The sequence below is a fragment of the Cnephaeus nilssonii genome, assembly GCF_951640355.1.
Source record: "Cnephaeus nilssonii genome assembly, chromosome: 13".
NCBI lineage: Eukaryota > Metazoa > Chordata > Mammalia > Chiroptera > Vespertilionidae > Cnephaeus > Cnephaeus nilssonii.
The window spans coordinates 28,482,063-28,498,513 of NC_137084.1; the positions used below are offsets into that span (position 1 = coordinate 28,482,063).

The window sequence follows — 16,451 nt, forward strand, 5'->3', positions numbered from 1 at the left end:
CCTGCTGGTCTGGTTGTCCCCAACTGCCCTCTCCTGCCGACCTGGTCCCCCCAACTGCCCTCCCCTGCTGGCCATCTTGTGGCGGCCATCTTGTGTGTTGGAGTGACAGTCAATTTGCATATTACCTCTTTATTATATAGGACTAGAGGCCTGATGAACAAAAATCATGCAAGGGTAGGCCTTCCTTCCCCCAGCTGCCAGCACCGGCTTCCCTCCGGCCACCGGCAGGCACCCAAGACCTGGGCTTCCTTCCGGCCACTGGCTTCATCCAGAAGGTCGTCCGGAAGGACATCTGGAAGGATGTCTGGTCTAATTAGCATATTTCGCTTTTATTATTATAGATTAGCATACATATAGCTATAACTGGAAAGACAAAGTTATATAAAAATAACTTTCATCAATGAGAACTGTGAAAAGATTACTCATAGATCACACATGTGTAAATCTTATTATTCTGGAATAAATTTTTACTAAAAGATAAATGTCTTGAGTCTGCATTAGCTACTAAAGACAAGAAAACCTGTTAATCATCAAACTTAAAAATAATCTTAAACCAAGCCTTAAAATGCATCTACCTTATGATATCCATTGCCTGGTAAAGGATTTCAGATTGATCAACTCCAAGAACCTTCTTTGCCCCGGCTTTAGCAGCAAACATAGAGAGAATTCCAGTTCCACAACCAACATCCAAAACTACCTAGTGTGATAAAAATTAAAAGACAAACAGATGTTATCGAAAAGATCTAATATTTTAAACTCTATTTATATAGTATGCTATTTCTGACTACGAATTGATCATTAAATTTTAAAACTTTATCAAATATGGTAATTTCTAAGGATATCATTAAAATGGGTTGTTTTAAATTCATAACAGTGTATCTGGCCATAGTCTGTTGCAATCGGACACAACAATGTAAATTTAAGAGATGTTTTATATGAAATAAGCAACTTCCACAGACTTAATAGAAAAGTATCTTGCTTTTAATTTCCTTATTATATGCATGCACTAATTTGGGTTTAGTAATTCTAAATTTTAACAGAAATAAACTATCTCAAGTTTGAATGGCAGGAATTAACTTAAGCATGATAGCCTGATTCAAAAGAGTTAAAAATGGTCACATGAATCCTATACAGGCAGTCCTCGGGTTATGTCGGACTCGACGTATGTCATTTCGTGGTTACATTGCCATCTCCCATTTATTTATAAAAAATAAAGTTCCATCATTTCGACGTATGTACATATGTGCAAGTAAAGGTCAGGAATTGTTATCTTTCTTTTAAATTTTTTTTACTGTTTCACTTCATTACTGCTGTGTATGTGCTCCATGTGAGTGGCCTAGGTGCTTATATAGGTGGGTTCCGACTTATGGCAAAAATTGCGTTACATCGCGCTGTACGAATGGATCTCCGACATAACCCGAGGACCTACTATATAATAAAAGCCCAAAGCATAATATGCTAATGATATGCTAAGGCCACTCAACTGCTCGTTATGATGTGTACTGACCACCAGGGGGCAGACAGTCGACCTTCTGAAAGTTTACTATGACAATGCTGTAAGTAACCTCATATCTAACCCCATTCACACATGAGTAAATCAATAGGATATATTTTTAGACGTGAAAACACTGTGAAAATGTGTCAGAGAGTATATACATATTTATAACCCTGTTTACCATAACCAAATTGCCCCTCACAGGGCAATTCTACTCGTGAAGACTGCAACCAGCAATGTCTAAGTACCAATTTCCTCATAGGCGAGACTAGCCCATGGAACAGATAAACTTTTGTATTCTGCCAATCTGGCAAATGTAAAATAATAATATACCAGTTCAGTTTTAATATGCATTTCCATTATCGTGGAGTTTAGCATCATTCTATATACTGTATTGTAGAGCCATCTATAGTTCTTTATTATGTGAACTATCTACTTGTATCCTTTCTCCATTGTTACTAGTCTTTTTCTTATCAATTTTCTAATCAAATATTTCTTACCAAGTCTTATCAAATAAGAGTTCTTTGTAAATCAAGGAGATTATACTTCTACAATATGACTTGCAATGTTTTTGCTCAGCATATATTTGTTTTTTATTCTGCTTACAGTGATTTTTTGCTATGAAGAAATTCTTTACTAACAGTCAAACTCATTACTCTTTTCTTTTATGACTTATGGATTTTGATCATAATTAGAATGATCTTCCCTATGTTCTCTCCTATTTCATCCTTATACATTTCCTTCTAGTACATTTATAGTTTCGTTAATACAGTTTGTTTTCTTATCATGGTATACACTGAGGTATGGTTCCAAAATTACTTCTGTTCAGAAGGCTAACCAATTGTCCCAACATGTTATTAAAAAGCCTGTTTCCCCCACTGATTTGATATATGGTTGCTATAGTTTGAATGCTTGTGTATGCCATCCCTCCCACTACCAAAATTTATGTATTGAAATCCTAAACCCCAAGGTGATGGTGTCAGAAGCTGGGGCCTTTAGGAGGTGATTAGGTCATAAGGACGGAGCCCTTATGAATGGGATTAGTAAACTTACAAAAGAGGCTCTCTCTCTTTCCCTTCCTATCTCTCTAAAAATCAATAAAAACATATCCTCTGGTGAGGATTTAAAAAAAAGAATTATCTCTAAAAAAAACTGAGTGATGAAAGCTAAGTACAAAAGGATATGTATTATACACTCCAATTAGAGTTTGTATTCTTTTGCAAGACTATCACACACACACAAACATATATAATATATGCATATATATAATTTATTTAATCCTCATTTTGCAAATGAGGAAAGTGAACGTCAGAGAGGGGAAGAAACAGGTCCAGGATCATGGTAATTTGTAAAGCTAGCATTCAAACAGGTCAATCTGTTTCTAAAGCCTACAGTATTTTAAATTATATTTTTAATTTTATCTTAATTATCTATCAATATATACAGTATAAACGCCTAAGCAACCGAACGACCAGTGGCTATGATGCACACTGACCACCAGGGGGCAGATGCTCAATGCACAGGATCGGGCCCCCTCCTGTCTGGATCGGGCCTGCGGGGATCAGGCTGAAACCGGCTATCTGACATCCCCCGAGGGGTCCTGGATTATGAGAGGGCACAGGCCAGGCCGAGGGACCCCACCGGTGCACAAATCCATGCACCAGGCCTCTAGCTTATTATATCTAGCTGGGAATTAGATAAGTGAGGAAATAAACTAAAACTTGATAGAATCAAAGAGGTACAAATGATAACAGAATAAACTAACACATAAAATCATGAAAGAATTTGATTCACTTTTTCAAAGAAAAAAGTGAATTTTAACTATAGATCATAATCAAAAGCATAAAGGAGGCACCTCACTGTGAATTTCTTCAATGGACCACAAATGGAAATTAATTACAAATGGATGATAACACAATTAAATGCCACCCAAAGTTAAATTAAATCTGAGAAACCATATGGCCTCCACAGGAGCTGTGAATTGAAACAGTATTAAGAAAGGAATGAAGGGAAAGTGGCAGGAAGGGAAGGATGGACAGAGAAGGAAAGGAATGGAGGAAGGAACACATTTTTAAGTATAACATCTTTTTGAAAAATAAATCTCTTCTTGCACTATGTAATATGATATAGAAGCTAGTGTTGTGAAAATAAAGTTTGTCTACCTAATGGAGATAAAGCAAGCAAAAACAATGGTAATAAAACTTAGGAGAGCCCTATTTCATACATTTTAAAAGAATTATATATAAGTAATTTTGTGAACAGAAACTGTATGACCTATATAAAAAATAGTGTGACTTAAAATATAACTAATGAATGCGACCCTAATTACTCATTCTATTTCAACATAATGGTACTAAAGTGTAGTGGTATAGGGTAAGGGCACTAGACTAGGACTAAAACCCTTCACGTTTGTTTATTTTTAATGGCCTATTTTAGGAAAAGTCAATTACCCTATTGGCGTTAAGATTCCTCATGTGTGAAATGGAGGTAAATAGAATATTGTATAGGAACAATGAGGCAACATGTTTGAAAGTAACCTATAAATTATCAAATGCTATTTAAATATATGGTAGTATATTTTCTAAATCTGTACCCATAGTATAATAGGAAAGTATCCCAAATGATTGAAAAATATGAGCCCTAGATTTAATATTTGTTATTACATAAAATCATCCCTTGAATGTGCTTTAAGGAGTTAGAAATTGATATATGTAATATTTTACATTACAGTATATTTTTGAGAAACCATAAATGCCAAGCAAAACTAACTGCACATCGATAAGTTAAATAAAAGCGTCTTAAGCAAAGAACTAAAGAAATATACTCCCAACTTATTAATAAGCTCTTTTCTGACTTTGGCAGATTTAATATCTTCAGTAAGAGCAGCAAACAGAAGACAAAATAGTAATAAACATTTTATGCTTTCCCCGGTCATGTATTTTGTCTGAAAATATATATAATATATACAACATTTCCATAATACTATCACAAATGAAAAACAAGAAGCAGAAAGTGACTGTGTATAAGGTCTATGAACCCAGTAAGATGTGCTCCATATACATAGAAATATTCATAGTTATGTAATTTTTCAATGATTAATCTTGTGATCCTAACTTACCTTCACTTAAGTTCTTATGTTATATATACATAGCAAAAAGTATTAAGATAAGTCAAAGAAAGACAATGATGGTGCTTTTGTTATAACAAAAATAATAGAATTTTAGAACCAAAAGGGCTTTAAAAACCATTTTACAGATGAGGCTCAAAAACATTCACTTCTTTAAAATTATTAAATAGCTAGTTCCTGAGAAGCCAGGCAAGACTAGTGATTCCCAGACCAGTACATGCTTAATTTCTATGTTCAGATAATAAGAAAAAATAAAATTAAAATCTGAGCATAATCTCATTATAAATATAAAGCAAAATTTCTAATGGTAACATACCAGTAACTGCTTCACTAAAAACAAAGTGTTGTTTTAATTCTAACTTTTAAAAATTTTTTTAAATTGATTTCAGAGAGGAAGGGAGAGGGATAGAGAGAAACATCAATGAGAGAGAATCATTGATTGGTTACCTCCTGCACGCCCGCTACTGGGGATGGAGCTGGCACCCCACCCGGGCATATGCCCTGACTGAGAATTCAACCATTCATAGGTCAACACTCAATCACTGAGCCACAATGGCTGGGCCGAAGTGTTTTTTTTAGACATATATATTAAATAAAATTTTTCCAGCACTTGCATGTAAATAGAAAAACTATTAAAAAATTCTGTCTTCCCCAGTGGACATGGCTCAGTGGTTGAGCATCAACCTATGAACCAGGAGGTCACAGTTTGATTCCTGGTCAGGACACATGCCCGGGTTGCAGGCTCAATCCCCAATGGGGGGCATGCGGGAGGCAGCCGATCAATGATCAATGATTCTCTAATCACTGATGTTTCTATCTCTCTCTCCCTCTCTCTTTCTCTCTGAAATCAATAAAAATATATTTTTTAAAATTCACGAGGAAAAACAAATTATACAAATTTCAAACATAAACACACAGAGTGTGAAAGATCATCTTTGAAATAACCTGAGGCAGTATGAAGATTAATTGAAAAATTTAAAGTGTCTCATTAAGGGGCAAATAAATGAGGTCTTAAAAGAAAGCACATAATATAAACTCTACCTTACATTATTTATCCATACATACCAGTAACTTCTTAAAATTATTAATTTTTAACTAAATAACAAACTGGAATATTAATGCAAAGTGGGCTTTGATATGGGGTTTATCAGATATTTGAAATTCACAAGAAGCACAGAAAATAAAAAATATGGTTTAAGTAATATCATCTGGGTAACCAAAGTTTAACTAAGCTATGTCACTGTAATTAATGATTTCAGTTAAAGAATATACTGAATGATAACAGTACCAAACAGCATTTCTGTTATCAGTATTCTGAACCACAGAGCAACATCATAAAAGTCTTCCATGAAATAAAGCCGGAGTTCACTAAATCAATAGCTATCACAATAACTCAAGAGAGGATTTCTACTTGCCAAGATCTGCATGAAATGTACAATTCTGTAGCCTATGACACTCACTTTGTCTTTGAAGATATGTGGATTTTGGTATATAAAATCTCGGTAACTTTCTGTTCGTATTTTGTCCTATGGTGGAGAAAGAAAAACTTGTGTTTATAGAATAGCCTAAACAAATAAAAACATTTTTAGAAAGTTATTTGGTATTTTATTACACATTGTTAGTTTCCATAGCTACTTTCTGCCTGGAAAACCAAGATTAATTTTATTTTCCTAAAAGAAAACAATAAGAACAGAAATAGCAACAAAACATACACAAAAGTTTAAGAATATCACTGAAAGTCAAATAAAATCTAAGTTCTTAAAAATGTACACATTTTCATCTTGACATGCATTATTATAAGACTTCAACTGATAGTTAAATTTAATAGAAGATAAACATGATATTTTGCTCCTTTAAATAGGTTTGGAATCTAGAACCTAGCTCCCTGGATTAGAGTTATGTTAAAATATTGGAGGAAAAAAAACACAAAATAGGTAACTGTAAAGTTACATATGAAAAATGAAGCTTAAACTGAGTATGGTTTTTCTAAGAAAGTCATTTGTCAGCACCTATCTGATTTATAATCCTGTCTTGCTTCTACAAATGTCTGTAGTAGAAAATGATGCTTAAAAGTAAATCATTTGAGCCCTACAGCTCACATTCTGAGACTTCTGCACTCTGGAATCTCACATGACCTGTGACAAGGCAGGCACTGAATGCTAACATTTATGTTGGTTCATGAACAGAGCTGATTTCCTTTTAAATTACCTCACTTGAGATACATACGAACAGCAAATTAAGCAGCAAAGGGCCCTGTTGCCAAGTGAGTAAAATGAGAACGAAAAAATGTATCTCAAACTAGAAATTCTAGTTTTGGGTTTTACACTAGGTACATTAAAACAAAAAATAGTTACACAAAATACTACAATATAAAATTTATAAAAGGCATCCATCCCCCCTAAGAAAATTTTATGCCAATATTGTGATTTAAAAACAACACAAAAAACATTTAAAAGAAGCCTTAAATTAAAAGAAAAGTTGTTTTACTTAAATATTGGATCTAAAAAGGGGGAATTCCATAATAATTCCACACTGTTTTATGGTTATTACTAATGGCTTTATAAACAACATTTTAAATCAGGTTTATTAAATCTTTTCCTGAAAGATTTTAAGAATTATTAAAAATAAATCTAATGTTTAAATACGGTTACACATATTAACTAATTTTAAAACTTAAAAAAACATAGCATTTCATATATTTGTGCCATTTTTATACTCTTCTTATACCATAAGCAGTAATTTTTGCTGACACAATAAAACCTATAAATGGGGAACATCAGTCAAGAACCCAGTCACTTGGAAAACCTTCACCAATCACATTGCTTCACCACTGCTCCAACTTAATCATTAGCATCCCAACTCCTGTCCTAAGTTCATGCACTGCTGCTCTGCTTAACTATAATCCTTCATCCAGGCTCTTTCTATATATCCATCTGTTACTGTTCATATGCTCACCCTGGTGCCATGAAATCCAAAGTATACCTAACATAGTGCCTCAGTCAGAGCAGTTTGAATTTAGTAACTGAAGTTTTAAAGAAAAATCCACTGAATACGAAAATGCAAGCATATAAGACTAGCCCTCATAACCATTTCTAAAAATACATTCCATCAAAAGAGTAACACTTAATTGCAAAATAATGTACTAAACAGAAATTTAAAAAATCATCTTTTGCACCAACATATTAAAACCAAGAAACACACACAAAAAAGAATAAAATTAGAGCTCCAATACTACAAATCAAGATTGTGGTTTAAGACTAGTAAGAGTCATGAAATTATTTCTATGACTATTAAAAAAAAATTTTATAGACCCTTCTGGGTGGCTCAGTTGGTTGGAGCATTGTCACATACACCAAAAAGGTTGCAGGTTTGATCCCCAGTCAGGGCATATACAAGAATCAACCAATGACATAGAAGCATTGAGGTCAAACCTCACAGGGAAGGCAGGGAAGGGTTGAGGGAGGCGGGGGTAAGAGATCAACCAAAAGACTTTTATGCATGCATAAAAGTATAACCAAAGGACACAGACAGTATGGGGTGATGGCATGTGCTGGGGGTGGGAGCGGCCAGGGAGAGAGGTCAATGGGGGAAAAAGGAGACATATGTAATACTTTAAACAATAAAGAATTTAAATTTAAAAAAAGGAATCAACCAATGAAGGCATAAATGATGTGTACCAATTAATCAATGCTTCTCTGTTTTCTTTCCTCTCTCTCTAAAAGTCAATAAAAATTTTTTTTTAAAAAGATCTTTTAGTTATTGATATATAACTACAAGTATCCCGGACAGAGTATTGGAAATAAGTGCTCAAACTGGAATTTCCTGAATACTGTGCTAAAAACACTCATATGTACTATCTACTGGGAGTCTCAACCTTATCTGTCTGAAAAATGCAACACAATTTCTATGCCAAAGGCATTAAAGGTTTATGGCATTCAGATTGATGGGGTGATATAAAAGGACAAACATGGGCTTAGATTAACTACTTCAAGAAAAATATTCTAGACACAATAAAATTAATTTTAACAACCATCACAAAAAAAAATGAAGTGAATTTCTTTTATACAATTTCACTCTGGACTGAAAGTAATGTAGTAGTTCTAATAAGATAACCACTATTTGTAATGCTATGCCATTACCCAAGTGACAACAAGAAGCACAACCATGATATGACATGTCATTACTAAAAAAAAATGACATGGCACTGCTTTAAAAAAACCTTAAGAATTACAATTACTATTAATCAGCAAGCCTTTATTCTTTGAATCTACAAAACTGAAGGAACAAAATATATACATTATTAACCCTTTGCACTCGCTTGCTTTTTTCTCGATTCCTTTATTCTACTCGGGATTTAATTTTTTAAATACCCCAGATTTTACACAGCGAGGCAGTAGAATAAAAAACTGGAGTTTCTTTTCATACAAACTTATTTATTTGGATTTTTTTATATTTCAAATTATTGATACATTCAATACAATTTGACATATGAGCTGCTACCGATGCTAACCATGTCGAGTCACACTTGACATCTGAGTGCAAAAAGTTAAATCCCCTGGTTATTTCAAACATATGTGTTTTAGGGGGACATAGTCTTGAGGCTTCCATAACAAAACAATCTTTTGAGGAATCATTTAGAAAGGAATTGTTTGTTCATTTCAAGAAAAGGTCATGGATTCTAAAATTCAGAGATAAACATCAAAATTTTCAATAAGTTTTATATTTCAACATCTGTTTTACTCTAGTTAGCTATTTTCAGTTTTACTAAATTGAAAAATTACATCTTACTAGTTTACAATCCTATCTAATAAAAGAGTAATATGCAGATTGACCATCATTCCAACACAAAAGATGGCTGCCCCCATGTGGTCAAAGATGGCTGCCCCCATGTGGACACAAGATGGCTGCTACAAGATGGCCAGCAGGGGAGGGCAGTTGGGAGGGACCAGGCCTGAAAGGGAAGGCAGTGGGGGCGATCAAGCCTGCAGGGGAGGGCAGTTAGGGGTGACCAGGCCGGCAGAGGAGGGAAGTTGGGGGCGACTGGGCCTGCAGGGAAGGGCAGTTGGGGGGGGGGGGGGCGAGGGATCCCAGATTGGAGAGGGTGCAGGCTGGGCTGAGGGACACCTCTCCCCCACCCCGTGCACGAATTTCGTGCACCGGGCCTCTAGTGTATAATATAATACATGATGAAATACATAACTAGAAATCTATAACTACCAGGTATAACTAGAAATCTTCTTGTATTTTATGTGGACATTACTATTATAAAAATTAAAACCAGCTAAACTTAAATACCTGATTTAAGCAATTTAGAAAATTTCTCCATATATCAATGATTTCAAATGTAAAAGAGTTATGCCATAACAATTGAAAATGACTTATAATTAAACTTTGTACCAAGGAATTATTTGCCCAAACTGAAATCAGTATAGCTATTTAAAACACTAAAATTAATCATTTCCTTTGTACATTTAAAGGCAAAAGTATAATTTATTTATTCATATTTAATAGTTGTTCTTGAGAAGACTAAAGCAGTTGTTTTTTACCAATGTTCTATTTAAAGCAAAAGTAATTCCATAACTAAGATTAATAATGATCTTAAACAGAACTTAAATGACTTTGATGCTTCTGCAATCTTTTCAACCCAAGACGAGCTATCAAGCACCAAAGAGATTTAAAAAGCAGCTATTAAAAAAACACACACAAAAAAAACAGAAACCAGTTTTCTATAGCATATGTATTAAGGACTTGTCTTATTAAAATTTTCCTTAATTATGGATTTGGTGCATTTGTGCTCTTTCTAACCTTTAGCATTTCTTCATGTATCCCATAATGCCCGTATGAGCTGAAATAAACACCATCCTCATCCTCCTGAAGGTCTGCAATGGCAGTAGTAGATGCCGACCAGGTTCTGACATCTGCGTTCATCACAAAATCCTGAGCAAATTGTCTGTAATCAATTTGAAATACACCCTTGAGACAGGTTTATTGGACCATGAAAAAGGGAAGGCTAGAGGTTGAGGAAGAGGAACGGGGGGCAGGAGTGAGTAGAGTGTGATGAGCCTTCTAAATAATTCTATCATAAGCAATTGAAAGCTCCCCCTGCTGGATCTCAAGCAATGGCATATTCAAACCCAGTTGTAAGCATTCTTTCTGCAAACCACAAAGCACTGCCAACTGCAGATTATAGCTGTTTATATCTTTCAACTGAATAAAATAAGCACATTACCTTTATTCAACTTTATTATTCTTAATATTCCAAAAGCTTATTTTAGTAGCTGAATCAATGTAATACTATATTTCAACACTATTAATATTCTTTAAAACCTATTATCTCATCAAAGGGTTATATGGGCAGAAAGTGGACCCAAATTGAGATTTTCATACACCAACACCATCCACTGCAGCTCTAAAACTTAGTTCCCTCTCTGATCACATATTAAGAATTTGTAAGGTATGCATGTGGAAGAAGTGCAAAGATGCAGACAGTAGAGTTATTGGTGGTTACTAGGTTACCCAGCATAAAATCTCAGAAACAGGCAAGGGAAACTGCAATCAGCTATACTATCCTTCCTACACAACATTCTGGCAAACCATCAAGTGGGTACTCGGGCAACAACCAAATTACAAATCCAGGAGGTAAAGCTAGACGTATACTTGATAACAAGGCAGAATCTCAGGCCCTACTAGACACCTCGTAAATCAGAATCTACAGTTTAACAAGATCCCCAGGTGATTTACATGCACATTGAATTCTGAGAAGTACTAAGCCAGTAGAATGCTAACTTACTCACTGGAGAAAACCATCATATGTGTCTGGTTTTTCTGATTAAATACTATACCATAATTATATTTTGATTCTTTAAAAACAAACATTTTAACCCCATATTCCTCCCAAATATAAAAATATTAATCCTACCACTTTAAAAGCCTGGGAGAGCAGCCCCGGCCGGTGTTGCTAGAACATTGGCCCTCACACCAAAGGGTTGCAGGTTCGAACCCCAGCTCCCAGGTTGGGACATGAGCGGAAGGCAACCAATCGATATGTCTCCCTCACATCGATGTTTCTCTCTCTTTCTCTCTCCCCCTCCCTCCTTCCCTTTCACTCTCTCTAAAAATCAATGGAAAAAATATCCTTGGGCAAGGATTAACAACAACAAAAAAGCCTAGGAGAGGAAAAGTAAAATAGAGAAATCTATTAGAAATAGGGTAATTCAAAGGAAGGCAGCATCAAAGAACAAAAACACTTAAGAAGACAATTATCATTAGTATAAAATGATAAAGTATATGAGAACTTTATGTTAATCAACAATGTCACAATGTATAAAAATATTGTTGTATCGTTTTAATATATTAAAATTAAATATCTACATTGTATTTTCCAGTATATAAAATGTCTTACCAAATCCTATCTTATTATTAGTTGTATTATTTTGGGTGGGTCTAAACAATTAATTTTTTATAGACTGATAAATTACCTCATTCTTTGAAGATCCTCACGCGCTTTAGCTAAGGCAGCTTCAGCAGACAGTGCCCTGGCTTCCATATGTTTCAATTTTTCAACAACAGAGGTATTTTCACTGAGTCCATTGGGGAATGAGAATGGGACTGACACTGGTTCATAAAGATCTTCTACATCTAAAAAAATAAATGGACATTATCAGGCCATCTTATAATCTATATATATAAAGAGCCAGGGTCCGTCACGTCTAAAACGACTGAAGGCTCGACAGAACACCAGAAGTCAGTTCTGCAGTTCTGACTGCCGCTGGTGTGGGTGCGGCCACCCAACACCGACTGCCGAGGGGGCTGCAGATCAGGCCCGGAGAGAGGCCTGAAGAGAGGCAGGGTCTGATCCGCAGCCTCTGTGGCAGCTGATGATCAGCCACTGCCTCTCTTTTTGTCTCCGGGCTTCACCAGCAGCCACGCCTCTGTTTCTCTCCAGGCCTCTGCAGGGGCTGCTGATCAGCCCTGCCTCTCTGATCAGGCCCAGAGATAGGCCCGGAGAAGCTGACTGGCATAGAAACCGACCAATAAGAACCAAATCTGGGTGAACTGTGAGGAGCCAATGGCTGCCTAGGAGGCGGAGCTTTTGACGCTGACTGGCATAGAAACTGACCAATCAGAACCAAATTGGCCGGCAGGGGAGGGCAGTTGGGGGCGAAATTAGGCCTGCAGGGGAGGGCAGTTGGGAGCAAGATCAGGTCGGCAGGGGAGGGCAGTTAGGGATGATCAGGCAGGCAGAGGCAGTTAGGGTCAATCAGGCCAGGGGGTGGTGGGGGCAGTTGGGGGCGAGATCAGGCCAGCAGGGGAGGGCAGTTGGAGGCAATCAGGCAGGCCAGCAGAGGCAGTTAGGGGCGATCAGGCAGGCAGGCAGGTGAGCAGTTAGGAGCCAGCGGTCCCATTTGGCGAGAGGGATTTCCAATTGCCAGCTTAGGCCCAATCCCTGTGGGCCTAAACCGGCAGTCGGACATCCCCCAAAGGGGTCCCCAATTAGAGAGGGTGCAGGCTGGGCTGAAGGAACCCCCCTCCGTGCATGAATTTCGTGCACTGGGCCACTAGTAAATATATAAATATGTTAGGAATAAATGCATATATACTAAATGCCTATTATGCAACCAATTGAAAAAAAATTAGTAAAAGTACTTTAAGTCAATGTATAAATCCAAACTGCTTCAATTTGAATTTAAAGAGCATGCTGTAAGTCTATGTTTTTCATTAGTTGGCTAAATTGAACACATAAATAAGCATTAATTATACGGAACCAAATACTGGAAGAAACAAAAAAGTGGAAGGAAAAAACCCTAATATTTATTGATTACCAGCTATCTTTCATGTACATGCATTACATCTCAGTTAATCCTCAAAAGAAAGCTAAACTGTAAATAATTATCCCTGGATTAATGCATGGGGAAAATAAATTTTAGAAAAATTAAGTGACTAGCCCAAAGTTATACAGCTGTTTAATGAAGGAACTATGATTCAAACTCATGCCTGCCTCAATCACTTGGTTGTGGTCTGCTGGATTCCTCCACTGAAAAGTTAACATCTCCTTTGTAATTAATAAATTGCTTGGGCCCTGGCTGGTATGTTCAGTGGTTAGAACACTGGCCTGTGCACTAAAAGGTTTTGGGTTTGATTCCTGGTCATGGGCATGTACCTGGGTTGCAAGTTCAATCCCAGGCATGTGTGAGGCAACCAACTGATGTGTCTCTATCACATCAATGTTTCTTTTTCTTTCTCTCTTTCTCTCTCTCTCCCCTCCCCCCCCCACTCCATTTCCTCCCTTCCACCCTCTCTAAAAAACAGAAAAAAAAATCCATGGAAAAAATATCCTCAGATAAGGATTAACAAAAATAAAATTTCTGCCGAGACCTGTTTGGCTCAGTGGATAGAACGTCGGCCTGCGGACTGAAGGGTCCCAGGTTCGATTCCGGTCAAGGGCATGTACCTTGGTTGCGGGCACATCTGTGCAGGAAGCAGCTGATCGATGTTTCTCTCACATCGATGTTTCTGACTCTATCTCTCTCCCTTCCTCTCTGTAAAAAATCAATAAAATATATTTTAAAAAAATAAAAATAAAAAAAATAAAATAAAATTTCTTGGGACGATACTTTGAACTATGCAAATCATGTTCCACTTTAAATTTTTGTACACTAGTAACCCTCAAAACTGTCAAGGTCATCAAAAATAAGGAAAGCCTGAGAACTGTCATAGCCAAGAGGGGCTTGAGGAGACATGGCAACTAAATATACTGTTTATCCTACATGGGATCTTGGAACAGAAAGGGAAGAGTAGGGAAAACTAATGAAATCAGAGTGACTAAAATGGAGTTTACTTTTTCTTTAAGTAAGTATAATATTTGAAACATATTCCAGAAAGGATATATTCATCTTACCAAACTGAAGTAAAAGGTCATCTTCTAATACTGGCTTCAAATACTCTTCTTTTTCCCAAGGCACTGGATTACATATGGAATTCATATACTCAACTGTAGGATTCTGGATGTAAAATTAATTGCATGTTTTTTCAATGCATCTATACATATAAAACCCTAATATGCAAATAGACCAAATGGCAGAACAACCGAACAACCGATCGCTATGACATGCGTTGACCACCAGGGGCTGCATGCGGAACTTAGCGGGCATTGGCAGCAGGCAGGACATGGCAGGTGTTGGCCACGGCAGGATGGTGGAGCAGGTGAGCAGGAGCGCCAGGACATAGCGCTGGTGGGCAAGCCTCTGGTGGTTACTGAAAATTCTTTGCTCCCATGTGCCACGGTCCTGCCCGGCGCTCGCATCTGCTGCTGGCGCCCGGTGCTGGTCCCAATCGCTCGGCGCCGTCAGCTGGTGAAAAAAGTGGCTGCCAGCCCTGATCGCCCCTCAGGGCTTCTCCACCTCCCCCTGCTCCTGAGGGGCGATCGGGACCAACAGCTGCCTCTCGCACCCGCTGCTGGCGAAGCCCACTTGCACCCACTGCTGGCACCTGGTGTCGGTCCTGATCGCTCGGCACTGTCAGCGGGTGCAAGCGGGGCTAGCACCGTCAGCACATGGGAGCAGCGGCGGGAGTGGGGCTGCCGGCAGAGAAGGGATTGGGGGCCGCAGCAGGAAGGGCCAGACGGGGGCACAAAGGATGGGTCGAGACCCGCCCCTGTGCCAAATTGTAGCCTCGCAGCCCACAGTTCCTTTCAAGGTGCATGAATTCGTGCACTGGCCCCTAGTATAATCATAAAATTCCCTTAGCAAAAACTAGGAAAATTAAAAAAGGAAATCATGTTGACATTATACAAAATCTCTATTTAAGGAGTCTATGTTCAATTGTCATTTCCTTAACTTGATTGGATGACTGCTTAATCAATGGTATCACTGCACAATTTTATATTGTTTGGATCTGGAGGAAGTGGCATTATAAATACTCATTTAAATAGAACAGAAAGAAGAACAAAGTATTTGAAAAACAGAACAAAGAGAGTACTTGAAATCACACTAGGAATTATTTTGGATTTTACAGAAACACTTTTAGTACTTCTCCTTTATCTGAATCTGAATTACTTTTTTATATATAACATTGGTTCATCTCTTAGATGCAGTTAAAAATGACACTTATTAAGCATGGTGTGCATCCATTTACTTCAGGGGTGGGGAACATCTCACCCTCGGGCCTATAAGATCCGTGAAATCATTTGGTCTGGCCCTGCCAAGGTATTAGGGGTGAGTTAATTAAATGTTTGACCAAATATAGCAGGCTAATTTTTAAGTTGATAATTTTGGCCCATGAATGATGTTATAAATATCCAAATGGCCCCTGGCAGAAAAAGGTTCCCCAACCCCTGATTTACTTGGTCCTGTATATTGTGGCATTTCCTAATGTCCATGATTCCAATATGATGTCTGACAAATTTAACAGTTTCTTGTAAAGCAGTTCTTCGTATTCTTTTAGTCACCACTGGTAGTGGTATTTCTTTAGTTTCAAAACAAAATTTTAAATTAAGTCACCAACTTACCTTAAGCCTAATAAAATTTATTAGTTTAATGTATCCATAGAATTCAAGTCCTAAAGGGGGAAAAAAAGATAATTTACCTATTTTAACATGAGTTTTGTTTAACTGACCTGTTCTATAGTGGCTTCTCTGGTTAGACAATAAAATATTTCTGTCCTCTAAACTACAACTTATATTTTTAATTTCTTGTTAAGAACTAGAAATAGTAATTTTGATACTTCTGAATATTGTAATTGAGAAACAGCTAGCATAAATGACAATTTTTTAATGTTTTTCTTGCATTTTAAAATATGGAAAATTAATTTTTAGAATTCTTTTCATTTCTA

General features: G+C 37.0%; 1 protein-coding gene across 2 annotated transcripts in view; it reads right to left on the reverse strand.

Moving 5' to 3' along the window:
* The window catches only part of PRMT3 (protein arginine methyltransferase 3), a 96,278-nt gene that overhangs the window by 75,859 nt on the left and 3,968 nt on the right, over positions 1-16,451 (reverse strand). For both annotated transcript variants that reach the window (XM_079788612.1, XM_079788611.1), the window contains exons 4-9: positions 16,129-16,178; positions 14,521-14,623; positions 12,101-12,260; positions 10,428-10,572; positions 6,083-6,148; positions 576-697 (exon numbers count right to left, since the gene is read on the reverse strand). In XM_079788612.1, the coding sequence (XP_079644738.1) occupies positions 576-697; positions 6,083-6,148; positions 10,428-10,572; positions 12,101-12,260; positions 14,521-14,623; positions 16,129-16,178 (646 nt within the window). The remainder of the gene's footprint in view (positions 1-575; positions 698-6,082; positions 6,149-10,427; positions 10,573-12,100; positions 12,261-14,520; positions 14,624-16,128; positions 16,179-16,451) is intronic.